We start from the raw sequence: 27,639 nt of genomic DNA, 5'->3' as shown, positions 1-27,639 counted from the left end.
CATTTTTTTTTAATGGTGAAAAAATATCAAAATAATCCACCCCTTCCTATTGAGTGTAGTTCTTAGCAACCAGGCATATTTTATACCTTTCAATAGATCCATCAATTTTGTATTTGACTTTAAAAACCAACTTTCAACCAGTTGGAGTTTTACCAAGTGGTATATTAGTAATCTGCCAAGCAAAATTTTATTCAAGAGCTTGATTCTCAACATACATTGCTAACTTCTAAAATTCATCCTTCACAGCTTGATGATAGGTTTTTGGTCCAGAAGTGATAGAAATAGCATTAGAAAAATGTTTTTGTGAAAATGGTAAATGATAATAAGAAAGCAAAGAACTCAGAGGATAAAGAGTATCTGAAATGTGAGGCTGAAAAGCAAGTGCAGCAGGGTTGCAATGATAATCCTGCAAACAGGTAGGAGGTTTTCTATTTCTTGTAGAGTGCCTGGGTAAAGAAGAGGTTGAAATAGTTTTTATTACAAGCGTAAGAATACAAGGAGGAACATCTGAATCTAGAATGGAAGTGTCTTTTGGTAATGAGATTGCAGGAATTGAGTGAGAATGAGCATGAAGAGGAAATATATGCTCATGAAATACCACATTCATGGAGATAAAGATATTTCTATTAAGAATATCCAATAGTACATATTCCTCTGTGCCTGGTTTAAAGCCTAAAAAAAAAAAATACATTTCTAGCTCTGGAATCAAGCTTGGTCATATGAGCAATAAGTGTAGTAGCAAAGGAAAGAGAGCCAAAGACTCTAAGAGAAGCAAAGTTAGGTAACTCATTGTATAACATCTCATAAGGGGTCTAATTGTGAATAACAGAATAGGAAAACCTCTTAATAGGTGCCCAACATGTATAATAGTATAAGACGAGTAAGATTTGAAAAGATTAAACTGAAACGGAATAAATCTTGCAACATTCAGTATGTGTTGGTGTTTCCTTTCGGCATTATCATTTTGCTCAAGGGTTTCAACACAAAATAATTGGTGAATAGTTCCTTTTGTTGCATAAAAATGGATATGTTAAACGTGTATTAATTAATGGGTACGTTAAATGCGTATTATTGCTTCTCATAACCTTAATAGTGACATAAAAATGTGTTTCAATTCAACCCTATAAAAGAACGACGACAATGATCCTTTGACTTGAGATTTAGTTTATAATAAATACAACCGGATATGTCTTTATAATCATTCACAATGATTAAAAAATACTTGATTGCTTTGAGAAGAATTTTATTTTACCATTTGTTTTTTTATTGGCATTATTTTTATGTAAATTTATGGTGAGAAAGATATTCTCATATTAACTTTTGGGGTTTAAAATTTAATTATAATTTTTTAATAAAATCGTATAGCTTCTTAAAAAAATTAAGATTTCCTTTAAGATGATTTTAAAGGTGGAATTTCTCTTTTCTCATATTAATACATTATTATAGTGCGCTGAAAATAAATAATCTAGAAATGCTGTTAATAGAATTGAACTGTGCTTGATAAACTCAATAGAGTTTCTTCCTAATGTGAAAATCAACCATAAATTATAAAAAATAAGAGTTCTATTTATATTATAGGTTACAAATTTAACCCTTCCGTTGATAAGGATGGGTTATTAAGATCCGTCTCTATTTGATCCTTTAAACTTTTTGTTTGGAAAAAATTTTTATAGTAAGAGATTTTTCAAGATACGTTTCAAAGGGAATCATACTTTTTAAAGTAAGATTTTCAGATATTTTTAAAAACTCTAAAATCTCCTTTAAAACTTCTAAATACTTTAAAAATATTTCAATTCTTACCAACAATAAAAAAAAATATTTCAATATTTTCATGGTGTTGTGAATGAAGTGTTAGGTAAAATTAAAGTAATAAAAGCAATAAGATCTGAGATCTCATTCAGATTTCCATTTGCTTTAAAATCTTCTGATATAGACAGACATTGGCTTTGGGATGGAAACTAATCAAACTAATAATCACATCTAAATAATAGCTGCTAAGGATTCAAAGGAGAGTGAGATAAAATAAAATAGCGCTGGATTTCTTTTCTATTAATCACAAGTTTTGAATTCCAACATTAGATGTGGAGTAATTTGGAAGGTAGGGAGCATTTTGCTTTCTTTCTTAATATATCTATCCGCTGCGAATTCAAATCTTTTTTAATATATCTGCAAATTTAAATTAATTAAATTAGTGAATTTTGAATATAGATCCTTTTATATCAAAAAAATATCCTTTTCATATGTATATCAATAAGATTTTCTCCATTAATGAAATAAAAGAAATTTTCATCTAAGTCTCACAAAAATATTATCTTCACTTCAAAAATTAATATCAATATTAAATTAAATTTTAATTTTTGTTGATAATTCTAATATTTGTTGCTGCATATATATGAACATAACCCATCCAAAGTTTAAACTAAAAAAAGAATTAATTGTTTTGCAGAACTGATAAATATCCCAGAAAATAATAGAATAAATAAATAAATAGACAAACGTAATTTGAACCTTCGATTTGCTGAGTTTTGATTTACATGTAACATTGCAAAGACAACAAAATTAGATACCTACTGGCTGAACATTTAAATTCTAATTTCATTATTATGAAAAAAAAAAATTAAAGGAAATTTGTGATATATAATATACAGAAAAAATAGTATTTAGGGCAAAAGTATAACCTGAAAATTTGAGAACAATGAGGGCATTTCTGAAGAATGATGTTCACTTGAGAAAGAACTTCCAAACATCTCTCTCAGTAATCTCCTTCAACAAATGGGCTCCTAAAATGCCTTCTTCATCTACCAGACTCTTCAGCTGCCTTGCTCCATTATTCAAACCAACATAGTTTCTCTTTGTTGCCATGTATAATACTCCATATGGTGGCCTCAAGCACTGTTTATTCATAAATAAATAAACTCAACTACTCTAAACACAACACTAACATCCAAATTTAATTTTTAAAAACAATTTTTGCAGCCAGTCATCTATCTATAACTACTTTCAATTTAATTAGATATTAACTAGAGTAACATAATTCTCTCAAAAAAAAAAAAAAAAACCCACCCCCCGAGGCACTGCAGACCGTCTGAATTCTACGAGTGAATAAAAGTTGGATCCATATTAAATCTCACCTAAATTGCTCCGTCAAAAGGGTAACATCTAAATGGTTCTTAAAATCGTATGATTAACAGGGCAGGGTCAAAAATTCTTTAGCAAAACTAAAACTTATCAGTAATCAAATCCAGAGACCAATCAGCTTCAAGCATAACAGATAGCAGGGACTGGGAGAAAGTTGCAGGTAACAAAAGAGCTTAACCACATAGACAAGTGAGCTTCCTATTCCAGCATTTGTCAGTATGGTAATGACACTACTGTTGAAATATTATTTAACTCTATAACCTAATAATTTACTTGTTAATCATGTCATTGCCCATTTCTTCATTGTTTCATTGATTCACAGACATTTGAAAATTTTGCCTCAAAATGTGAATGAATCCCAAGTTTATGCTACCAAGACTGATCCCAAATGAAGAAGTTTCTTCCCCCTCGATTCTATCGAACTCCATGTTATATGTCTCATCACTTCATTAAATATATAAATAAAACAAAGAATTATGCAACAAGAAACCAACCAGCTAACCTTTTTAATGAGAGCATATAGCTTCTTCAAAGAGGTCACTGAGTATGGGATATCTGTCATCAGAATAACATCATATCCGCCTTCACCACGATCTATCTCGCTAGCCCTCTCCCATGCACGGCTTCCTGAAAGCTTTCTTGATCGCCTAGAAGAATTTTCCTGACCTACAATGCTGCCATCTTGGCTACTACATCCATCCAAGAAATCCTCCTCAGAGAAGCTCAGGCTCATCCCTGCTGTCACTTCAAAGGCATCATTCCTCACAACAGATAAGACTGTTGGAAGTTCTTCCCAGTCCCCAGCATAGAAATGCACTGATGGCGTAAGAGGATATCTTGATGGAGTAAGAGGGCCCTCTGGCTGGCGGCTCTGCCTGTCCCGTGCTTGCTCAAGATTAGCAAGGACATTTGGTATAGTTATACACCTTAAGGTTTCTGCATTCAGGTCTTGAAAGTGTACTGCACTAGCTCCCTGTAAAAGAGCTAGTTAGCTTCAACTCACACAATGTCAATGAAGACTATTCAATTCATTGGCTTTCAACGACATGGATAACTTCTAAATCATAAAATTTAAGCTTAACTGCCTGACCTACTCAGATTTAAAGGAATTGCAGAAGGGAACATCAGTTAGTTTTATTTGAATTATATGTATTGTGCAAGTGCTTTCATTATGAAACAAGATATAAAGAATGAAAAAATTCTTAAATATGCTCCTCAACTTTCAGCTTATCTCTGAAGAAGTCAATTCTAATTAAGTTTTTGCTCAAATTATTTCTGAACTTTTGATTTAAGCCCAGATAAAACCATTTTTTGCCAAAACCATTTTTTGCCAAAACCCTTTTTTTATTTTAACTAAATGTGTAAATAACTTCTAAACATTTAAATATAAAAAACTATCATTATTAAATATTTAAAAATTATTACTTTATTGCCCAAAATGACATTATTTGTCCTTAAATCAAAATTTTTGAACTAATTCCTTTCAGTTCCATCTTAAGAGAAAATTAGTAAAACCAGTGGTTTACATACAAATGGTACTTAATATTCAAAACCATATGCTAAAGTTCCATATTTCAACTTATGACCCAAATATTAGTTGCTCTCACAAAAAAAAAAAAAAAAAAAAAAAAAAAGTTAAATAAAAACAAAAGGCATTTAATTTTCTATTAGTCACAAAAGCTAGTTAAAGTTAAAAATCTAAAGATAACAAGAAATACACCACTATATTCACATGTTTAAACATAATTAAGAATCAACACAGAAGGAATGTTGTGAAATGATCAATGGCATATACCTTGAGGCAAGCGAAAATCCCTGGAAGTCCATAGCTACAACCAAGCTGTAAAAAAAACACAAATAAAGAGATCATCTGTCATCTGATATTGTTCATTACTTCAAATGGAAAAAAGAGTTATCAGAGAAGCATGGTATCCAGAAAATATAGTAGGTTCTAAATCTCCTTGGGAAAGAAAGCAATGTCCGTGCTTAATTGTTCAAAAATGACCAGTGAACACTAAAAAGAAATTTAATAGGAGAATTCAAAGGCACAACTAGGACATTGATCAGAATCAAAAAAGTTATTCAATAAAGAAAGCATATAAATACAAATTTATAATCACAGGCTCCAACAACATAGTTTTTGGAATTAGATCTCAATAACAAATAATAAATGCTGAATTAGGTTTAATCTAGTCAATGCCAGCCAATTTCTTTTAGTCCATTATAAAATCACAAAATATACTCTCTGTCCAATAATTTTTGTCCACTTTACTTTTTCACACATATTAAGAAAAATACTTTTTTTTATTAACTTTCCAATTATACCCATCTTAAATAAATTTGAATACTCATTTAGAAAAATAACAATTAATGAGAGGTTGTTTTGGAAATAAGATAAAATTAAATAGAGTCATAATAGTCAATTTATATGTTACTATAATCTTAAACAAATAAATGCAAGCTCGAACAAAGACAAACAATTCTTATCCATCTAATAATGCTGCAAAGAACCAGTTCTCACAACATCTTTCCAATGATAATATGATTGCTAATGTTAAGATGATGGCATCTCATGTGTCCAATGTATTATCAAATATTGGATTTTGCTGAATGCAACCAGTAAGATGTTAAAACATAAAGTCAAAGCATAGAAAATATCCAGCAGCAAAATATTTGAGTAACTTAATTAGTTACCTCAAGTACCCTCTTGCCTCTAAAGCTCAGCTGTCCATCACAAATCTCAAGCTTAAGGACATTTACAAGATCAACAGAGCTGTCCCAAGATTTAACAGACCCTGCAAAATCATAAGTGTCTAGCCGTCACCACCTGATCCAATACTTTTAATTTTGTACATTGATGTGCACCATTGTATGTGTGTGTGTGTGTGTGTGTGAATAGAGAGAGAGAGAGAGAGAGAGAGAGACCAGAAATTGAATTGATCAAATTTCATTTTGAACTGTAAGCTGAAAATCTGATATACATACCATCAGGTTTTGAGGATAAACTTTCAGAACCAGTAAATCCAATGATATCAACAACACTAACTCTTCCCTGTAGGAAATGTACAAGCTTGTAAATTACAAGAAATTCTACCAAGCGGAGAGAAACTTTTTCTTGTATAGTTATCAATTACAACATTCAGGAGGTATGCAAGAAAGGTTTAATCAAAAAGGCAAAAGGGTGGTCCCTTTAAAAATAACCAAATTCCCATTTTTATTGAAGTCTTCGGCAAAAATGACAATCAATTGCTAAATATAAAAGAAAACACCAAAAGAAACATACCTTGAACACATTAAGCCCTTGTAGTTCCACATTCTCCCCAGCATACTTATAAGGGTGCGCCATCTGCAAAGCAGAAAATAGGATGCATATTATTTGAGGACAAACCTTAAGCACTTCACCAAAAACTCCAATATGGTAAGTCTTCACTTCTACTTCTTTTTCAGATGGTCCCGTCATATTAGTTCTGAGGAGATTGATACTTGAAAATAAGAAGAGGCCTACCTTTGAAGGGAGGATCTCGACTGCAGGTGAAGGGAGACGCACATCTCTATCTGAAACATTGGTGATGCCGAGACTTGCTCGGTCTTGAGGCACCAAGCCAGGTAAGCACTGTGCAAGCAATGACGGTGTACGCATTGTGCCTTAATTCTTAAAACAAGAGTACTTGAGCAAGAACACAACCTGCAATATCAACTTTTCACATCACCAATCTTAAAAAGGAACCTGAGTTATGATACCAACACAATTCTTAGAAATTTAAACCATCAACCATTCCATATCATTCGGTAAACTAACAATAAACTTGATATTATTGGAGAGGATGGCAGGTAACACAAGAGAGAAAGTAAATTATTCTTAGATACCAAAGAAAATAGAGAGTATAACGTTGCAATCCCAACCCAATATAGTAAACTTGACAATATAACTGATAAGCACTTTTAAAATTCGGGCGGAGCCCAACTCAACACAATAGCTAATTTTAGGGAAGGAGTGACTAAGGCCCCATAAGGGCCACATTACTTCTATCCCAAGCCGACGGTGGATTCAACACACTCCTGGGTGCTCGTGTGTACCGGAGCGTGGGGCATGAAATATTTATGAGAGGCTGGGTTTAACATGGGGACCTTCCGGAAATATATACCCTCCGGTGTAGTTCTGGGTGCGAGGAGTACGTTAAATCCCACGTCTATTTAGAACAAGGATAATGTGCCTCTTGTAAGGGGACTTAGGCACTCCTCTCACCCTTTACCTACCTTTTGGGGCAAGTTAAGACTGATCCAAATTTAACAATATTCATCAGAATTTTAAATAGTTAATTACAACATTGGAAAGGCGTAAAAAGCCCTGTAATTTTCCCAACCCAAGTAGCAAGTCAAGCAAGATAATGTCACATATATTCAAGAAACAAAAACAATAGATGAAATAGAAATAACAATCAGACAGATTAATTAAGCTCCAATGATAATCAAATAACAACGAAATGGGAGAATCTGAACCTAATCGATGTCTATAAACACCAGAACTTCAAGGTTCTATTAAAATTGAACACTATGAAAACCTTAAAAGAAAATTATGAGCTCCTCACTTGAATTAACTTCAAGAACAAAACCCAGAATCTAAAATCTACATATGCGATAAAAACATAAACTTCAGCAATTTGCATATGCATTACAAGCTTAAATCATCCATTAAAACAAAAACTCACCCAGAAAGAAGGAAGACGAAGGGCAGTGATTTATGAGCAGGAATTTCTCTATAGCAAAATTGGTTGTAACAAAGAACCCTCTTATAATATAAGGTTCAAAAGGAAAAGAGGATCAAGGAAAATCTGCAAATTCAGAGAAACGAGATCGTCTACATTTTGAAGTCAAAAAGGGATTCTATACCAAGGGAGCAAAGAAGCTTCTGATTTAGGACTGAGAACTCTAACAGCTACACGTTTCCCATAATGCCCTTGGGTATTTCCCATAATAACGGGATTGGCCTCTACACTTTTGGCTTTTTGCAGTGTAAGTAGAAAAAAGCGAGCGTTCTCCGTTGGGACTTTCTGGTAAATACGATTTCTTATGAAAATAAATCTTTTCTTCATCATATGAAAATAAATTAACTTTCTTTTTTTACATTGTTTTCTTATAGTTTTATATTTATAACAATTTAATTCATTTAATTTGAATTAATTTTATCAATATACGTTAATTAATGAAATTAATAAAAAAATTATTTTATTAATAGAATAAAATTTTAAAGATTAAATTATTTTAATATTAAAAAAAGGAGTGATTAAATTATAGATTTTTCTAAATTTCATAAATTTAAAAAAAATTATGATTATTATTTGCTATTCATTTTGGGACTTGTTATTTTTGTATCTTACAGAAGAATAATAAGAAAATCAATCCTTATTATAAGGTCCCTAAATTTAAGAGAAATTCATTAAGTTATCCTTCTAAGTTTTAGTAAAAATTAAAATGTCCCCGGTGCCTGAAAATATAATTAGTTTATTCTTCTATTAAGATTTTCATTAGTCAAAGGGTAGAAAATGTAATTAGAGAATAGAGAGTTTATTGTAATTTCAAAAATGTCCCCCGATCCTTATAATCATTTTACCCTAGTTTTGGTCCCTCAAAATTCACTTGCTGCTCTCCCTCTTTGCTTTCCCTGCCATTCCTCTCCACTTCTCTTCTCTTTCTCAATTGTGTTTGTCATTGTGTATGAATATGTGTCAATCAAGCTGCACGAGAGGAACATCGGGAACAAGATTGAAGAACCAACACCGGGATAGAACTAGTCTTACAACTCTACGTATCTACTTTATTGTATTATTTTGTTCAAACTTTTTGTAGTTCCTAATGTCAATTTACCTACTCATAGGCATGCCTTGGCATATTTTTTGTGAAATCTGACCATGCATTTCCTCCTAATTGAATAGATAATTTGAATCAATAGTTGACCCCTTAATTTCCTATTCAACTATTGAATAATTATGTCATATAATGATTTAACTTTGCCTCATGCTAAAAAGCATGCTTAGCACTAATCATAAGGCTCTTATTATCTTTTAATCTTCGATATATTCACTTTCAGTCAAAATTTCTTTATATTAGTTATTTTTTTAGAGTTTCAAAAGTTTTTATTCAATGATAGGCTTGAAAATATTTTCTTGAAATTATTAAAAAGAAGTTTGCAATAAAACTTATGTCCAACATTTAGAAAATAATTTTAACACCCACAATCCAATGTTAAAGCAACACAATTTATTATTAGCATAAAAACACATTTTAGTTATTGTTTTGAGATTAGAGGGAAAATATTTATTGTTACTCCTAATAGAAACAAGCTGAGAAATGTGTTTCTTAAACTCTTAGATCTTCAGCTAAGAAATAAAATATAGATTAAAATAATAGAATGAGAAATGAAGTCAATAAAGAGTTAGTCAATATAAAGCTGTTATGAGGACGTAAAGCGATTAAAAATTAATGAATTTTTAGAGTAAAAGGTAAGGTTGAAGGCAGTATCAAGAAATACAAAACCCGTTTGGTAGTTAATACGGTACACACAATAGAAATAAAAGAATTATAAGAATTTTTTAAACCTATTGTGAGGTTTACCTTGATAAATTTTTTTTTTTATTAAATTGCATTAGTGGCTAACTTTGATATTAAATTACATTAAATAGATGTGAAGACTACTTTTTTTTTCAAATGAAAAATTAAAATTTACATGAAATAATCTATAGATTTCGGTATAAATAGCCAATGATATAAAATGTGTAGATTCTTGGAGTCATTCTAAAGTCTTAAATAATTTTTAAGACTGATATATTATATTTCATAATAAACTCAAATTTTATGATTTTGCTGTGATCTATAAAGATAATTGAAAATATATGTAAAAGATCTAAGAATAAATTAATAATCTTATTATGATATGTAAATGACATACTAATAGTTAGAAATAATAATAAGTATATCACAACCATTAAGGTTTGGTTATCATCTTTTTGACATAAAAAAAAATAAAAAAATTACATAAAATTTTAAAATCAAAATTCTAAGACATCATTAAGAAAATTATTATTTTTTTATAAAAATAATATGTCCCGTAAATTTTATAGTGATTGAATATGTAAAATTTTAAATTTATATTTAAATTTACAAATATTTAATTTTTTTTAAGAGAAAATTTTAAGCCGTAGCATAATTAGGTATACTACGCCATTAATTTTAATTATATATTTAAATATCACTTAAATATTAATTTCTGTATACGGTGATAGTATAGAAAATGAAGGGGCATTTGATGGTATAATTTATTATTATTATTATTTTTCACAGTAGCATAATTAGGTGAGTTTTTATAAAGATTACTCCGTAAGAAGCGGGAGGAAAGCGGCGGGTTGGTTTCATATTGGTGCAACCGTGTACAGCGGTGCGTCCACCAGGATGGCCGCCACTTAAAACACGTGCGCTACTATTCGTTGGAAACGTGTTGAATTTTTTTTTTTGGCCCTTTCTATTTGCTATTTGTTGTTTTATTATAAGATCTGGCCAAGTTGATATAAGTGCCTATCATGGAATTGACTTCTACTGCATAAATTTATTAATATCGAAGTTATTTTAATTTTATATTTAAATTTTTTACTAAAATCACAATTAATACATATAAATTCTAAAATTTCCTATTAAATTTTATAATTTAGACATAACATATCCTCTTCTCCTTATTTTCTTTTCAATTGAATATAAAGCAATAAAAAAAATATTTTTTATCTAATTCTTATTAGTCTCGTATTTTCTCTCCATGCAAATATCATGTGAAAAAAATTGTAACTATTGAATAATCAAAGTCCTAATTCTATTTACAAGGTTTTTCTCTATAATTAAAATAATAAAAGATATAATTTTTTATTTTAATTTTTAAATCTAAATTTAGGTTAGTAATAGAATTTAAGAGAAAAAAAATTGAATTTTTTATATTATAAAAATTAAATAGTAAATTATTTTAATAAAAAATTATTAATGTATATTTATAAATGCAACTTAAATTACTGTAATTTTCGCTTTTATGCAAATTTTCTTTTGATTGAGTATACACGCTAGAAAAATTTGTCGGAGAATTTAATTTGGAAAGACAAGTGAAGTAATGACCATTTTTAAAGTAAACGATGCTTTGACCCTTTGAGAAAATTACAAAAAAGAAAAGAAAAACGATAATTTGACCGAGTCCCTCAACAATCTTTTCAAACAATCATTGAGCCTTTGACTTATTCAAACCCATGTGGAATTTTTGACTAGTCAATCCAAGCATGAACATTTCTTCTACCGTTTCATAAAACCCAAGTCAAGGAATGGTTAGTGCACAGCAAGATACATGCATATTAATTAGATTTAGCTGTTTAAATTGAAAAAAATGGATAGAATTAAATTAATTTAAAATTTTAATTTAATTTTTTATTTATTTTAATTTGATTTAATTTTTAATTTAAAAAATTTTAATTATTTTAATTTAATTCGATTTTAATAAAAAAATAAAAAAATTAAACTCAACTTATTAGTGATGATAATATATTATTTTTTATAATATAAAAAAATTAAATCATAATAAAATAAAATTATTTTAATTAAATTTTAAAATATTAAAAATAATGTGTGAAGAATAAAAAAATCTATTAAAAAGTCTAACTGAATAAATAAAATTGAATCGGATTAATTCGATTCAATTATATTTTTATTTAAAATTAATTTAATTTAATTTTTATAAATATTAAAATTTTAATTTTTAATTTATTTGATTCCGTACCAAATGCTCTAACATTAATTTTAAAATTTAAATTAAATTTTTACATTTTATAATTTATCTTAAAACTTTAAATACTATAAAACATAACAAAAACAAATCTAGAATAGTTCCAATTTGTTAAATAGATTTTCCTATGAAATCTCATAACAAGATCACTCAAATGAATTTTTTTTAAAAAAAATCATTAACTTTAAATTTTAGATTTTTTTATTAAAAATTTTGAGTGTTAATATGCTCTATACCAATACCATAGATTGGGATATGGAATCATGTTAAATGGTTTAATTTTAAAATGAATAAATTTGTTGGCCTAAAGCTCCATTCTCAAATAATTGAAAATATATGAGTGAAAAATATATTAGATTTAAATTAAGTTTCAAAATAATGAAAAGTTTTAAATTTTTATATAAATAAATATTATATTAGACAAATAAAAAATAATAAAATAAATCATATGACCTGGCCTGTTGGACCAAGTCTACGCAAAATATAAATGGGTTGGCTCAAAACTTAAAGATAAAAATTAAATTAGAAAATTAATTTTAAGATTAATTCATATGATGGAAGAAATTTTCTGTTATTTTCTTTATTGTTTTTTTCTATTTATTCCATCATTTTCTTCATTTTATTTTGTATTTTAATAATTTTTCTCTCATTTTCTTCCCTCACCTTTTAATTTTTTACTCCCTCAGCATTTTTTCCTTCCATCTCCTCTCAATTTTTTCTTAATTTTTTTTCTTTCTTTTTGGTTTTTATCATTTCATCTCATTTTCTTTGTCTTCTCTTATTATTATTATTATTATTTATATATTTTCTCTTCTTTTCTTATTATTTCTTATATTTTCTTTCCTTTTGTAATTTATTTTCTATTTTTTCTCTCATTTTAATTACTTCTTTCTTTTTTTTCTATTTTCTCTCATTTTATTTACTTTTCTCACATTTTTTACTATCTCATTTTATATTTTTCTCATTTATTTTCATATTTTTATTTATTTTTCTTTTTAAAAACCTTTTATACTATTATAATGTATTTCTAATCACTATTGAATATAAAATAAAAACATATTATCATTTTAAAAACCTTTTTATATTTTAAATTATTAAAATATGCATCTCATCCGTCCTTTTTTATTTTGCTCTTCCCTGTATAGTTGGAGCTACCATTGCTGCTACTGTTACAATTGCTACAGCTGCTGATAAGAGAGGACTCTCTTGAAATATCTAACGATCCTAGTAGTGACCAAAGCTGCTCCTCTTTTAGAGCTACTAGCTCCACCTATGGCTCCAACTGGGACTTCAGTTAGAGGTGAGGGTCAAGTCCTGTAGTAGATGGGGTTTTGGTTTGAGTTCAGGCTACTTGTAAAATGGGTTTGGCGGGGGTTTTGGTTTGCATTTGAGTATGCAACTGAGTTAAAATCAAGCTATGGTTATGGGTTTGGCAATACAGTGGTAGTGGTGGGTAAGTGGTGTGGCTACAAGTGGCTACGGTGGTGGTCACTGGCCAGTTGGGTTCCGGGTAATAAACAACCATGGGCGATAAATCCATCTAATACACAAGCTCAAATTCACATGTAATTACCTATAAATATTAATTCTCTTTCAAGGGTAAGAAGAAACTGAGAGTCTCACACAATTTTAATTTTCTTTTTTTGATATAAACCATTTAGTATTTAAAACTTTAACTCAACTGATCCAATTAGTATCAGGCAGGTCCATTAAAGGTGGCAATACACAAGCTTAACTCAGAGACCTCTAGTTGAGGGAGAAGGGATCTAATGTCTTGATACAAAATTTTGATTTTAATTTGTATTAATACATCAATAATTTGTATTGATTTGCTGAATTGCTGATTGCATCAAATGGGGCTGCCAAAAGAAGACTTGGTTGATCTAGAAACTAATAGAAAAGTCTGCTTGAATTCTTACAGAGATTCTTCCAGTGAGAAAATATCTTCATTGAATTCTGAATCCACCCCTTCATGCCCGTCAAACTCACCAAGTCCTAGTAGTTTCTCAATTGGAACTTCTCCATTTTTTGTGAAATCATCTTCCAAGAAATCTCTATCTGAACAGTTTGATTGTTGGATTGAGAATTCTTTATCTTTTCTCTTATCTAGATCGTTTTCCATTTCTATAGGTACTATTTTCATTGAAATTTTCCTTGATTTTCTCAATCTTGAAGGGGCAGGATTGATTTTCCTGATAAAGTTGTTTTTGCTTTGTTTCCTCTCTAATAAAGTTGATGCTGTTGAACCTGAGCTGAACTCTGGGCTTTCCCTGAAACCCTCATTGGTGTCCTTTCTTCTGACATGGAATTTTGTTCCTACTACGTTGGTAGATGTATGTTGAAGAGTTCCAGGATCTGTAATGTACTTACGAGGAGACATTGAAAAGCATCTCCAAGTTTCTTCACAATTCCAATCTAGTTTCCATTGGGATGGCCAGAAAAGAGGTTCATCTGTATCAAAATCTTCCAAATTTACTTCCTGATCTAAAGAGTTGTTCTCCCATAATGAAACCTCACAGTTCTTGCAAGATGGGCTTGGAAAACCTGATGAGAAGTAATCTGAATCTAATTCTGCATCTGATGAAATCCATTGAGAATCTTCACCTTCAAGATTCACTAAAGGGACCAAGAAACTGATCCTGTCAGAATCTGACATCTGAGAGGAAGAAGAAGAAGAAGAAGAATCAAAGTTAGTGCTGCAAGGCATCAAAGAGTTGTTACAACTTGTTGAGTCCTCGCAGAACTGCCCAGAAGAAGACCTGAAACTCTCAGACTTATTCATGGAGGAGTCTGATGCAGCATCGGGTGAAGTCGAGTTGTTTAAAATGTCTTCTGCTTTCTCCTCAGGATTTGCATTTACTCTTGGATCTTCAAAATGAAGACTTCCTTTATCCAGATAAAGGACAAATTTTTCCAATCTTGAGAGCCATGAAATGAACAGTTTTTCATCAATAGAAACATGCAGTGAAGTAGAAAATCTGTAGTCTTCAAAAACTGATGAAGGAGTTGAAACAGCAGAAGAAAGCCATGTACACTCGTCATCACCACAGTAACTACTCTTAACAAGCTGCTTATCAAGATCAATGTCTTCTTCCATTATTGACTCAGGAAAAGGAAAAACCAGCAACCAACTTCCTAATCTGTGAGCTACTGGAGACTCCCGCGGTTGAATTTTCCGGCAATGATCACTGTTAGATTGGATTAACCGAATGAGTAGAAAGGAAAGAACAAAAGAAAACAAATATCCTAAGGAAGTTCATCAAGACCGGCAAGCAGGAAGAGTTCCAAGCAGGGAGATTAAACTAAATCAGGCATGTAAGACCAAGAAAAAGCTGACAAAATAAGTGCCAAACCGAGCATAATTTAATAAATAATATATAGTTTCTTGTAAGAAGATCAAAGTAGGTAGTCTCGTGATTATGTCAAGAGAATGAATAGATCTTGGAGATAACATATTGGAATGTTTTATAATACTTAAATTTTGAAAAAAATTTCATGAATTGTCTTAAATATTTAAAAGTAAAATTAAAATAATATTATAATCATAATCAATAAGTGACGTGAGTATAGTGTTTTAAAAAAAAATTATTTAGGATAAAAATATAAATTGAATTTTAATTTCAAAATTGTGTTGTAAGGTGTATTTATAGTCTGTATTATCTTTTATTAAAATTATAAGATTATCTTATTACACTTTTAATAACTCAAATGTGTTAGGAATATTCAAATAAAGGATGCAAATGTGAAGATTAATCAAAGAATAAGGACCCAACCAGCCAGAAATGGGTTGACTTAGACTTGGTCAAATGAGGAACTTTTCTTCATAAAATAAGAATTAATGGATATCAATTGTGGACACATCAATACAAGGGAGATGTCACCAAGTGCAACAATTTAATTAGGTAAAGTTTCTTTTTTATATGAAATGAAAACAAAAAAAATAAAATAAATACTAATTTTAATCTAATTATCAAGTGTATAGGTGAGTCATAAAGGGTGAAAATTATTTCAGTAAATTATTCATTCTAAAGATTTTAATTTGAAATTGAAATCGCTTTTTTCAAGCTGCTTTTTTTATTTTTATAGTATCTAATTTTTTTTTTTCCAAAAAGCACAATTTAATATCTAAATTTAAAGCCAAACTTAGTTCTTAATTTCAAAGATGTAAAGCTGGCTTAAACCCTAAGTTCTCTTTTCAAAGTTTTCAGTACCCAAAAGCAATCTCCAATTTATAGTTTAAGTTTTCAATCTGCCCATACAAAGTGTATTTATTTATTTTTGTCAAATTCTCTGCTTAATTTCTTTCTAAACTATTTAGATCCAATAGATGAATTTAAGTAAAAAACATGTAAACTTAACTATTTACATATATTTTTTTAAGTATTTTCTTTTTGTAAGAATAGATAAAAAAAAACACAAAATTCCATCATCAAAAATCAGTTTGATATACTTTATTAATAAAACACTAAATCTATTTTGATAGATTCAAATTCGAATTTTCATTTCTTCTGTAAAATAAGTTAAGAGAAAAAAATTATAAAGCAAAAAATAATAGGAGAAATTTACCTTTTGGAGTGGTGGAGTCCTATGGATCGGAGAGAAAAATTTGCAGAATAATTGAGGAAACCCTAATTTCGAGCCAAGGATAGAGAGAGTGAGAGCATTTTATATTAATCCCAAAGAGAATTTTTTGCTGCTTCCTAGCTAAGGAATAAAATATTTGATAAACTTGGAAAATTATTTATGAGATTTGCTAATTAATTAATGCATATTTTAATATTAATTATTTTTTTATTAAACTGAATTAAATTATATCATTTTAACTTAAGCGTTGCACTTTATTCATCTAATTTTTATCTTTAATAATCTACTGTTAATTTTTTTTTGGCCTGCAAAATTAATCATTACTTCATTAGCTATTTAATTGAGTTTTTCAAATAAAATTGTAATTTCTAAAAATTTAAAATAAAATGTACAAAATATTATATTATTTGGATTAAGAGGCACAATAAGCTGACTAATAATTATGAACACCCAATTTTAACATTTAAGCCATGCATGGGATTTTCAAAGAATTAATGGTGCTTTATTTTATCAATGTATTTTTATTTAATTGGAAAATCTGGAATTAATTTTGACTTTTAGAATTTTGGTTATTTAAAATCTGAATCATGGTCCCAAGCCAAGACAATAGATTTTAACTTAATAACTCAAACAATTTAACTATTTTTTTTTTTTTTAATTTCAATCGAGCAAAACTGCTGCGTAAAAGATACAACCAATATAAAGTTGATAAAAATATAAATATCTAAAAATTTCAATGAAAAAATATTGAGAAAACTAACCGTTTGATGCAAAAGTCCGTCTTAGCATAGATGAGTTTTGCAAATCACAGCCTATTTATTAAATAAGAAAAACAATGAGAAATGAAAGAGAATATGAAAAATTGTTATATTTTATTTAAAATATAAATGATATTTTTTATTTTTAATATATAACTATTTAGAATTTAGACAATTTACGTTAACTGTAATTATGAAATTATTATTAATACTACTAAAATAACAATTTGATAGCAGTTTTATAGAGAAAAATTATTTTTTATTATATATAATAATATATTTTTAATAAATAATTTATTTTATGTTTAATAAATTATAATGGGAGCCATATTTTTATCCGTAAATAAACTCATGGCTGAATTAAATAAACTATTGTTTTATATTCAGCCTCAGATATAAATGCAACGAATTTCAAATCGTAGCCATTAAAATGTATAAAATAAAAATTTATTATCACTATTTTAAACATATTTTTATGGTAGTGTTAATATTTTAATTTTATATATGATTTTAATTGATTATTAATTTTATAATAATTATTATAGTAATCGGTTATGTTAGGTGTATGTAACGGTTAATGAAGAAAATAATTTTACCATTTGATAATTTTTTGGGATTGTACTACCGTAATAAAGATAATTGACAATGGATAATTGATTGATTAAAAATCAAATTAATTGAAATTTAATTATTGATTTCATGAATTAGAGACAGGAATTTAATTGCTTAACAAGTCTATATTAACATTTCTTTATATTTTAACCGCTTAAATTTGGAGAAAATTATATATTTTAATTTCAAATAACATGTCCAATGAAAAGCTTAAGACTTTAGGGTTCATGAAATTAATTAAATAATAAGGTAATTTAGATTTATTAAAGTTTTATCTTGAGGATGTTAAAGGTCAAGCAAAAACAGATTGTCTTAAAAACAAACAAAATACAAATAAAAAAAAGTGTTGTAAAGGGGAGAAATGTTATAAAAAAAAGTGTTATAAATAAACACATGTATTTATATAGACTTTTTTATAAATAATAATAATAATTTTATTATTATAGGAAATTGGGAAAAACTTGACATAAAATGTAAAGCTAACCCAAGCCAGCAAGCTTCTTTCATACATCTAATCCATACACGATATAAAGCTCTACCTCTATAATTCTATACAAACTTACAAATTTATTCAAATGTTGGCAATATTGTTGGAAAGTAGTTCTTCTAATTTTATTGTGGAGAATGACTTTGAAACCGGAGGATGCTTAGATGTCAACTTTGAAGAAATTTGTTGCATTGTTGGCCGAGATTTGGGATTGAGATGCAGGCATGCAAATGCTAACATGGTAATGTAGACTACACTCTCTGCAACTTGATTTTGAGGAAGTAGAAGACGCTGGTCTATCACATTCTTCAACAATTTATCATGATCATCTGATGATGACAATGACGACGAAGATATTGATGAGCAAAGAGATGGGATGAGGTTGCATGGATGTGTTCCCATTACTAACTCCAGTGTTATCACTCCAAAACTATAGACATCACATTTTTCATTCACTTGCATTGTGTAGGCTAGTTCTGTAAAAAAATGATGAGATAAATATGCTAGACTTCTCTTTATTAATGATGCACTCATGAGCCACAGATTTGATAATGAAACTAAAAGGCACGTACCAGGAGCTGTGTATCCAAAGGTCCCAGCAAATGAGGCTTTGTTGGAAGAGTCCGACAATAAAAGCATAGCTGTACCAAAATCAGATATACGAGGTTCGTATTCTGAATCCAAAAGAATATTGTTGCTTGAAATGTCTCGATGAATGATCGGAGACGGGCAGTTATGGTGCATATAAGATAAAGCATTAGCTACACCTTTGACAATATTCTGCCTTTTAATCCAATCCAATTCTGCTGCTTGCTCATCACTGTTTAAAATGCTTCTCAAGCTACCCTTTTCCACGAACTCGTAAACCAGAAAAGAGTCTTTTGAATGTGAACAAAAACCATGTAGCTTCACAATATTGCGATGCCGAATTTCTAACAGCACTTGAATCTCTCTTTCAAAGGCTTTCAAGTTCTTTGACTTGTCAGACTCCTGTAATGAATGAAGTTTTTTCACAGCAAACACTCGACCTGATGGCAGCACAGCTTTATAAACAACTCCACATCCGCCAACTCCAATGCAATACTTAGAGTTGAAATTCTCAGTGGCCTCAATGATCGTTTCATATTGTAATTCCTGATCATGACCTGGTATTACCAATATATCCTTATCTTGTAATTCCCTTGATTGGGCTTGTCTTCTTCTAAGTGGGAGAAGAATCAAGAGACCTCCAATTAAGAATACTAGAAATAGAGCCGCCAAAACAGGAAGTACAGTCACAATAACAACCTTTTTTCTCTTTGCCTGACTGGTTTTACCACTCTTGATAGATGTACAAGCCTTTAAACTACTGGCATTGCCACATAAGCTTTTATTGTTTCTATATGCCTCAAATGGAGCTTCACGAAAGGCTTTAACGTCAGGAATAGAACCTTCTAACTCATTGTAGGATATATCCACAACAGTCAAGCTCCATAAATTATCAAAAGTGGTTGGTATCGAACCAGAGAGCATGTTATTTGAGAGATTCAACACTTCTAGAGTTCTTACAGCTCCATACCTGCTGTAAATTCATTGCGACTCAAATTCAAGATCAATAAATTTGAAAGTTCTCCGAGTTGTCCAGGAATTGGACCACTTAGGTTATTTGCTGCTAAATTAAGATGATCCAGATTAGATAGTACCTTGAAATCTAAAGGAACAACGCCAAAAAGATTGTTGTTATTAAGACAAAGTTTGATCAACAGCTTCCACTTTGCCAATTCTTTAGGAATTTTACCTTGCAAATGATTCCAGGAAAGGTCAATCAGATGTAATTGAGTGGCATTTCCAAGCTCGAGCGGTATGCTACCAGAGATATTGTTGTTTGAAAATTTTAGGCTTGTGATGTTTTTCCACTGACCCAATTTCCGTGGAATCTCTCCATGGAATCTATTGTTACTCAAATCCATATAATCCAAATGTGGATATATCCCTAATTGCTCTGAAATGTTCCCTGTTAATTGATTCCAATCTAGCCTAAGCCTGATTAAGCTAGTACAGTTTCTCAAAGTTTTTGGGATTGAACCTGAGAAATGATTGAAGTTAGTAGTGAAATTTTCAAGTAACCCTCCAAGGCATACATTTTCTGGCAAATGACCGGTGAATCCATTCCAACTTAATTGCAATGACTTCAAACGGGTAAGATTATTGAATTCCAAAGGCAAGGAACCATTAAGCTGGTTAGATGACAACTTCAATATGTTAAGAGATTTAAGTTTTCCTATTTCTCGAGGAACCTGTCCATACAATCGATTCCCAGAAAAGTCCATGTACGACAGGCTGCTCAAGTTTCCTATTGAAGTAGGGATTCTCCCTGTTAAAGCATTACTTGACAAATCAAGATCGGTGAGAGATACCGGCAACCCAATTTCTGAAGGTATAAAACCAGAGAGTTTGTTGCTCCACAAGCTAAGAATAGATAGATTTCCAAGGTTTGTTATGGAAGTTGGGATTGAACCTGTGAGAATGTTTTTGTGCAAAGAGAGTACTGAAAGAGACCTAAGCATCCCAAGTTTCTGGGGAATGGATCCTGAGAGATTGTTTTCAAAGAGTGCAAGAAGTGATAAATTTCTCAAGTGCCCAATGGAAGAAGGGATTGCGCCGGTGAAATTGTTACTCGACAGGTCAAGTTCTTTTAAAGATTTTAAGAATTCAATTTCTGAAGGTATTGAACATGAGAGTTTATTTCCCCACAAGTACAAAATGGATAGATTTTCCAACTTTGTTATAGAAACAGGGATTGAACCTGTGAGATTGTTTTCCTGCAGAGAGAGTTGAGAAAGAGAACAAAGCATTCCAATTTCATGGAGGATGGATCCTGAGAGTTTGTTGTTAAAAAGGTGAAGAATTGATAACTCTCTTAATTTTCCAATGGAAGGAGGGATCAGTCCTGAGAGTTTGTTACTCGACAGGTCAAGTTCTTTTAAAGATTTTAAGAACCCAATTTCTGAAGGTATGGAGCCTGAGAGTTTATTTCCCCACAAGTACAAAATGGATAGATTTCCCAACTTTGTCATAGAAACAGGGATTGAACCTATAAGATTGTTTTCCTGCAGAGAGAGTTCAGAAAGAGAACCAAGCATTCCAATTTCATGGGGGATGGATCCTGAGAGTTTGTTGTAAAAAAGGTAAAGCATTGATAACTCTCTTAATTTTTCAATGGAAGGAGGGATCAGTCCTGAGAGTTTGTTACTCGACAGGTCAAGCTTTTTTAAAGATTTTAAGAATCTAATTTCTGAAGGTATGGAACCTGAGAGTTTATTTCCCCACAAGTACAAAATGGATAGATTTTCCAACTTTGTCATAGAAATAGGGATTGAACCTGTAAGATTGTTTTCCTGCAGAGAGAGTTCAGAAAGACAACCAAGCATTCCAATTTCATGGGGGATGGATCCTGAGAGTTTGTTGTCAAACAGGTGTAGAATTGATAACTCTCTCAATTTTCCAATGGAAGGAGGTATCAGTCCTGAGACTTTGTTACTCGACAGGTCAAGTTCTTTTAAAGATTTTAAGAATCCAATTTCTGAAGGTATGGAACCTGAGAGTTTATTTCCCCATAAGTACAAAATGGATAGATTTTCCAATTTTGTCATGGACGTAGGGATTAGACCAGTGAAATTGTTTCTTGATAAATAGAGCTCAGAAAGAGAACTTAGCATTCCAAATTCAGCAGGAATGTAACCATCAAATTGATTTACAGATAGAGATAAGGTATGAAGATCTATCAGCATACCAATCTCAGATGGAATGTTTCCTGTGAGATGATTACCAGATAAGTCCAAGTATGTAATTTTGGAGAGATTAGAGATTTGCGATGGAAGGGTACCATGCAATAAATTGTTCCAAATCTCAAGACGTGTAAGGTTGGGAAAGCATGAAAAATTGAAACTGTGAAGCGTACCTCTTAAGCCTAAATCAATGAGGCTCAAAATGGTGATACTTCCAGAGCTATCACAAGTGACCCCAATCCATTTGCAAGGTCCCCTTCCAACCCAAGAATCTAAATCAGATTGGCTTTGGTTGTCGAGACTGGCTTTCCATCTTAAGAGACAATAAGCTTCCATCCCAACTTTAGTTGGTCCATCAGTAAGGGCTGAAGTTGCAGTGGAGGCAGAAGTGGATAGAAAGATGAGAATAAGCAGGGCATGGAATAACTTGGAAAGTGTTTTAGCGAGAAAACACATTCTGGCTATTATAGTACAAAAATAAAAGGTGGATTATTTCATGGGTGATTGAAGAGCTTTAGCTTGATAAAGAGGTATTTATAGAGAATTCTTTAAGGAAATTTATGCATACTTAGAATTTAAGCATTTATATAAAAAGCACAAACTAAATTAGAAATCCCTATGTTTTGATCTTATTATTCTCGTAAATTATATGTGTATGAGTTTTAAAATTTTAAAATATTTTTACTTATTTTTTAAGGATTTGAAAGTAATTTTTGGTAGATTATATACATATATTTTTAAAAATAACTTTAGTTAAAAATTAATTTTATCTTTTTATATTATGATCAAATATTTGACTTTCAGCATGTATATAAATATATTAAGAACATTTTTTTAAAAAAAAATCAATTTCAGAGAAAGCTGAGTCTGATTATTATGGTTCGATTATGGAAGAAAACTGAAAATTAATTTTGTTGCTCTTTCACCATGATTAAATACTTTTTTTTTTCTATCACTCACTATCACTCATTAACTGAGTTGACAATACTTGTTTGGAATCTCCCAATAATCACCATTCAATTTTCCTTGACCTTTTCAAATATCTATAAAAAAAAAAACCCTTGATTTTTCTTATATATATATATATATATATATATAATGAAGAGAGTATTTTTCAGAGGAGACCGGGTCAATGTTTATTTAGGTTGTAAATAATTACGACACTGACTGATTGTTGCGTGGATAGGTGAGGGAAAATGATAGAAGTAGTTAAAGTTGGCATCATCTTTATAAAATGTGGGATCAAATTTCTGACTTGTCCAGTTGGTTGAGCATGACACAAGTGAATGCAATTGCCAAGGGACTAATTTTCAATGACAATAAAAGGAGAAAGAAAATGTGGAAAAAGAAAAAATAATTAGTCTCACATACTTTGACAGATTCAAATTCGAATTTTGTTTCTTCTCTTATAAAAAAAAAATAATTTACACGTAGAAATCGAAATTTCTTCCGTAAAATATGTTAAGAGTGAGATAATAAATAAAAAACAATAGGAGAAATTTACCTTTTGGAGTGGTGGGGCAGTATGGATCTGAGAGAAACTTTACAGAATAATTGAGAAAAATCCTAATTTCGAGCCAACGATAGAGAGAGTGAGAGCTTTTTTATATTAATCCCCAAAGAGAATGTTTTGCTGCTTCCTAGCTAAGCAATAAAATATTTGGTAAACTTGGAAAATTATTTATGAGATTTGCTAATTAATGTATATTTTAATATTAATTATTCTTGCTTTAAAAAAAATATATTAACTATTTTTTTTATTAAACTGAATTAAATTATATCATTTTAACTTAAGCGTTGCGCTTTATTCATCTAATTTTTATCTTTAATAATCTACTGTTAACTTTTTTTTTGGCCTGCAAAATTAATCATTACTTCATTAGCTATTTAATTGAATTTTTCAAATAAAATTTGTAATTTCTAAAAAATTTAAAATAAAATGTACAAAATATTATATTATAAACATCCTTTTATTTGGATTAAGAGGCACAATAAGCTGACTAATAATTATGAACACCCAATTTTAACATTTAAGCCATGCATGGGATTTTCAAAGAATTAATGGTGCTTTATTTTATCAATCTATTTTTATTTAATTGGAAAATTGGGAATTAATTTTGACTTTTAGAATTTTGGTTATTTAAAATTTGAATTAGTATAAATTATTTTGTTTCTCTACTAAGTGCTATATTAAATTTTTAACGTTCACTAAATATAGTCATATAATATTATACATTTTTACGTAATATTTATATTTTTATAAATAAATAATTGTATTTAATTAACATTGCTACATCACTCAGTAAAAAAATTGTAAGTTATTTTATTAATTATTCCTGATTTGATTAAATTAATATCAATATCAATTTCATTAATTGATTAAACCGATTTATTAATTGGGTTTAATCAAAGCTTCCTCATGTCCTTAGAATTGCATTGCAAAGTGCCCTTTTGGGCCGTAATTACCTTTGAAAAGTATTCCTATATCACTCAGTAAAAAGTAATATTTTGATTCAAAGGATGTTATTGTTATTATATTTTAATAGTTGGGAAAATAGAGAGAGAAAGAGACGTGAGATATAAATAAATGATCTTAATTGTAAACGTAGTTCTTAAGTATGAAAATTTGAAAATACATATATTGAAATGTAAATAAAATAAAAGTTAAATTTTGAACATTAAAAATATTAAAATATTAAAATATATAATAAATATTAAGAAGAAAAAAAGGAAAAAAAAAAAGAAAAGAAAGAGACATAATAAATATAAATGGAGAAAGGAAGAGACATAAGATATAAACAAATAGGGAGAGTGGTATTGAAAAAGAAAAAAAAAAAAAAGAGAGAGAAAGGGGAGAGGATGAAAAATATTTTTCTTTTATCTATCTTTCTAATTTTCTCTTAAATTATCTCTTTTTCTTTATTGAAATCAAGAGATAGAGTGAGAGAAAGATTTCTAATTTTCTCTTAAATTATCTCTTTTTCTTTATTGAAATCAAGAGATAAAGTAGAAGAAAGATATTAAAAATTACAAAGACATATATTATGTAAATGACAGAGCCATGCCCAATAAAAATGTAAAAAAAAAAAAACTAAATACATATTTGTATACCTATATTTAAGTATTTTTATATATTAAAATAGTATTAAAAATTATATCAGTGTAAGAAAAAAACCTTATAAAAATAGTTTGAATATTCTGTAGGAGCGTGGCCGCTAAAAATTTTGTGGCGATTTATACAACTGTCGAATATGGCTATTTATACAACTGCCGAATTCGACGACATAGTCAGTGTCACTACAATCTTGTGGCGATTTATACAACTGCCGAATATGGCGATAAATCTACTGAATATGGCATTGACAATCGCAGGTAGCAGTCTGTACCGCCGCTACGCTTTTTATTCTCACGCTTTTTAATTCTGCCTGCCAATCTTTTGCAATGGTAGTAACGGTTTATACTGTGGATATGAATCTATATAGCAGTTGGTTAAGACACTTACAACCGCCCCTATGAACTCTAAAACATATTATTACAATTATCATGAGGCAATGAAAGCTGCCTCTACAATTTATTAACCCGCTAAAAATTTCTTCCTTCCAAATATAGGTACATTCTAAACTGCCTCTACAAATTCTGTCATAATTTTTCTAATTAAAATTTTCATTTTAAATTACTTGAATTGCCACTAAAATTTATTTTCTAATTTTAAATAGCAAATAAATTCTTGTATAATCATGACTAAATTTATAAATAAGATATTATATAAAATTATTCAAAACTGTCATTAACAATACTAAAAGCTCTCGTCCAAATTCATAACCAATTTCAAAAAGTAAAAGTAAATATTTATCCAATTCTCACTTTGAATATAGCATAAGCATAAAATTTATTAAAGTGAAGAATATAAGACATATAAGCATCTCAAAGACAAGCTAACCCTAATTCATTTACTTATCAAAATGCAAAACAAGATATAGAACTAACCAAAACAGAAACCTATAACAAAAGCTAAAAACTAAAATAAATTAAAAAGCTTGATAAAGACCAAAGATACCCAACAAAAGATAATTCCAAGAGAAAAAGAACATATGATAAACTAAGTATCTCCTCAAATCTTCTAGCTTTAGCTCTATGTGGACGAGCATACAAAAATCCATCAACCCAATGGCAAGGAATTTAGAGTCTTAAGCAACTGAATTCAAAATCAAAAAACATTTCTTGACAAGCATTAGCTAATTGTAAACCATATAATGTAAACAATGCTCCTTTCAATTCATCATAATAGTTAAATTAAAAATTTCTCCTTAAGCTCTTCTATTTCACTTGAATGATTTTCAATTATGGTAGACTCCCATCTTGATCCTACATTATATGATGTCACACCAAAATTACTTCTAGGTTTTGGCCCAAGACCCATAGATATACCCATCCATTATGCTCTGGATCCATTATAGTTCTTGAAATACTTGTTCATGTAGTTCAGACAAACCACTATCACATGTTTCACTTCATTCAACTGTGAGTGCACGAGCTTTTACCTGTAAGTTTTAAATAAAAATAATTATCAATTTTTAAAATCCTACTCACAAAATAAAGTCTAACTCCAAAAGCGTCATTAGTAATCTTATTTTGAAGAAATTACATACCATCAACTCTCTTATATTATCATCCACATATGTCCCATCCTTTCTCTTATGGGTAGCTTCAAAAAAGTCAAGTCTATCAGGAGTTTTCCATTTAATTTTTCCTACAATAAGAGTTATGCTGCTATGTAATGTCATATATAATCCATGTCAAGACTTTCATATTGATACTAGTTTCACAAGCGATGAATTTTTTTTTTTTTTTTTAAAACAAAGTTACTGATTGTATTAATAAAATTCTATCAAACAAATAGGGATATCATCCCAAATAGAGAGACGATTATGCCTAATAGATTCTCTAGCTAAAGTATGAGTAGTTAGAGTAGTATTACTACGAACCCATCTAACTGAAATATCAGTTATAGAGTCTAACAAAGATTTACAATCATTCAAAATCAAACCCTGCATAAGATAATTTGGCAAAGATGCTCCTCAATTGCCTGTCTAAACCCCTGCATAAAATAATTTGGCAAAGATGCTCCTCCTTCTTTCTCATCTCTCGAGCATAAATCATTAAAGTCTTCCGAACTAAACTACGGATAAGAGCTTCTATGAGATAAAACTCAAATAAGGTTCTAAAACTAACGTCGTCGTTGCAATTCCGAAAACCCATAAAAACTAGTAAACCTCCATTGAACATTACCTTCCGAAATAACCGAATCAATAAAATTTGAAGAAAAGCCAACCACAGAAACAGATACGTGACTCTTCCACATTAATAAAAAGCCTCCTCCCAATCATTGTCTATTGACTGAGAAGCAACCATCAAAATATAAAAAATTACGAAAAAATTCCATACGAGAAGTAAGAGTTTTTGTTTCCATAAAAAATAAAATGT

General features: G+C 29.8%; 2 protein-coding genes and 1 pseudogene across 2 annotated transcripts; all 3 read right to left on the bottom strand.

The window, feature by feature from the left end:
* Positions 1–2,463: 2,463 nt before the first annotated feature.
* Positions 2,464–8,034, bottom strand: LOC110625675. The gene is made up of 8 exons (XM_043962192.1): positions 7,848–8,034; positions 6,644–6,823; positions 6,422–6,484; positions 6,124–6,190; positions 5,833–5,933; positions 4,934–4,978; positions 3,641–4,111; positions 2,464–2,892 (listed from the first exon to the last, which is right to left on the bottom strand). The coding sequence occupies exons 2-8, from the start codon at positions 6,776–6,778 to the stop codon at positions 2,722–2,724; spliced, it is 1,053 nt and encodes a 350-aa protein (XP_043818127.1). The 5' UTR covers positions 6,779–6,823; positions 7,848–8,034; the 3' UTR covers positions 2,464–2,721.
* A 5,637-nt stretch (positions 8,035–13,671) lies between these two features.
* On the bottom strand, positions 13,672–15,373 carry LOC110627194. The gene has a single exon (XM_021773465.2). The coding sequence runs from the start codon at positions 15,042–15,044 to the stop codon at positions 13,863–13,865; it is 1,182 nt and encodes a 393-aa protein (XP_021629157.1). The 5' UTR covers positions 15,045–15,373; the 3' UTR covers positions 13,672–13,862.
* Positions 15,374–18,439: 3,066 nt separating this feature from the next.
* Positions 18,440–22,582, bottom strand: LOC110626557 (annotated as a pseudogene).
* Positions 22,583–27,639: the final 5,057 nt, after the last annotated feature.

Source organism: Manihot esculenta, chromosome 11, assembly GCF_001659605.2.
Source record: "Manihot esculenta cultivar AM560-2 chromosome 11, M.esculenta_v8, whole genome shotgun sequence".
In the NCBI taxonomy this organism is placed as follows: Eukaryota; Viridiplantae; Streptophyta; class Magnoliopsida; order Malpighiales; family Euphorbiaceae; genus Manihot; species Manihot esculenta.
This window is presented reverse-complemented; position numbering and strand designations above follow the sequence as displayed.

Excerpts from the sequence above, each read along its gene's own strand:
- LOC110625675 (XM_043962192.1), bottom strand. The coding sequence starts at position 6,778 with ATGCGTACACCGTCATTGCTTGCACAGTGCTTACCTGGCTTGGTGCCT. Across the intron at positions 6,191-6,421 it reads AAGGGCTTAATGTGTTCAAG|GGAAGAGTTAGTGTTGTTGA; the intron begins GTATGTTTCTTT and ends CATTTCCTACAG. Across the intron at positions 5,934-6,123 it reads TTTATCCTCAAAACCTGATG|GGTCTGTTAAATCTTGGGAC; the intron begins GTATGTATATCA and ends ATGATTTTGCAG.
- LOC110627194 (XM_021773465.2), bottom strand. The coding sequence starts at position 15,044 with ATGGAAGAAGACATTGATCTTGATAAGCAGCTTGTTAAGAGTAGTTAC.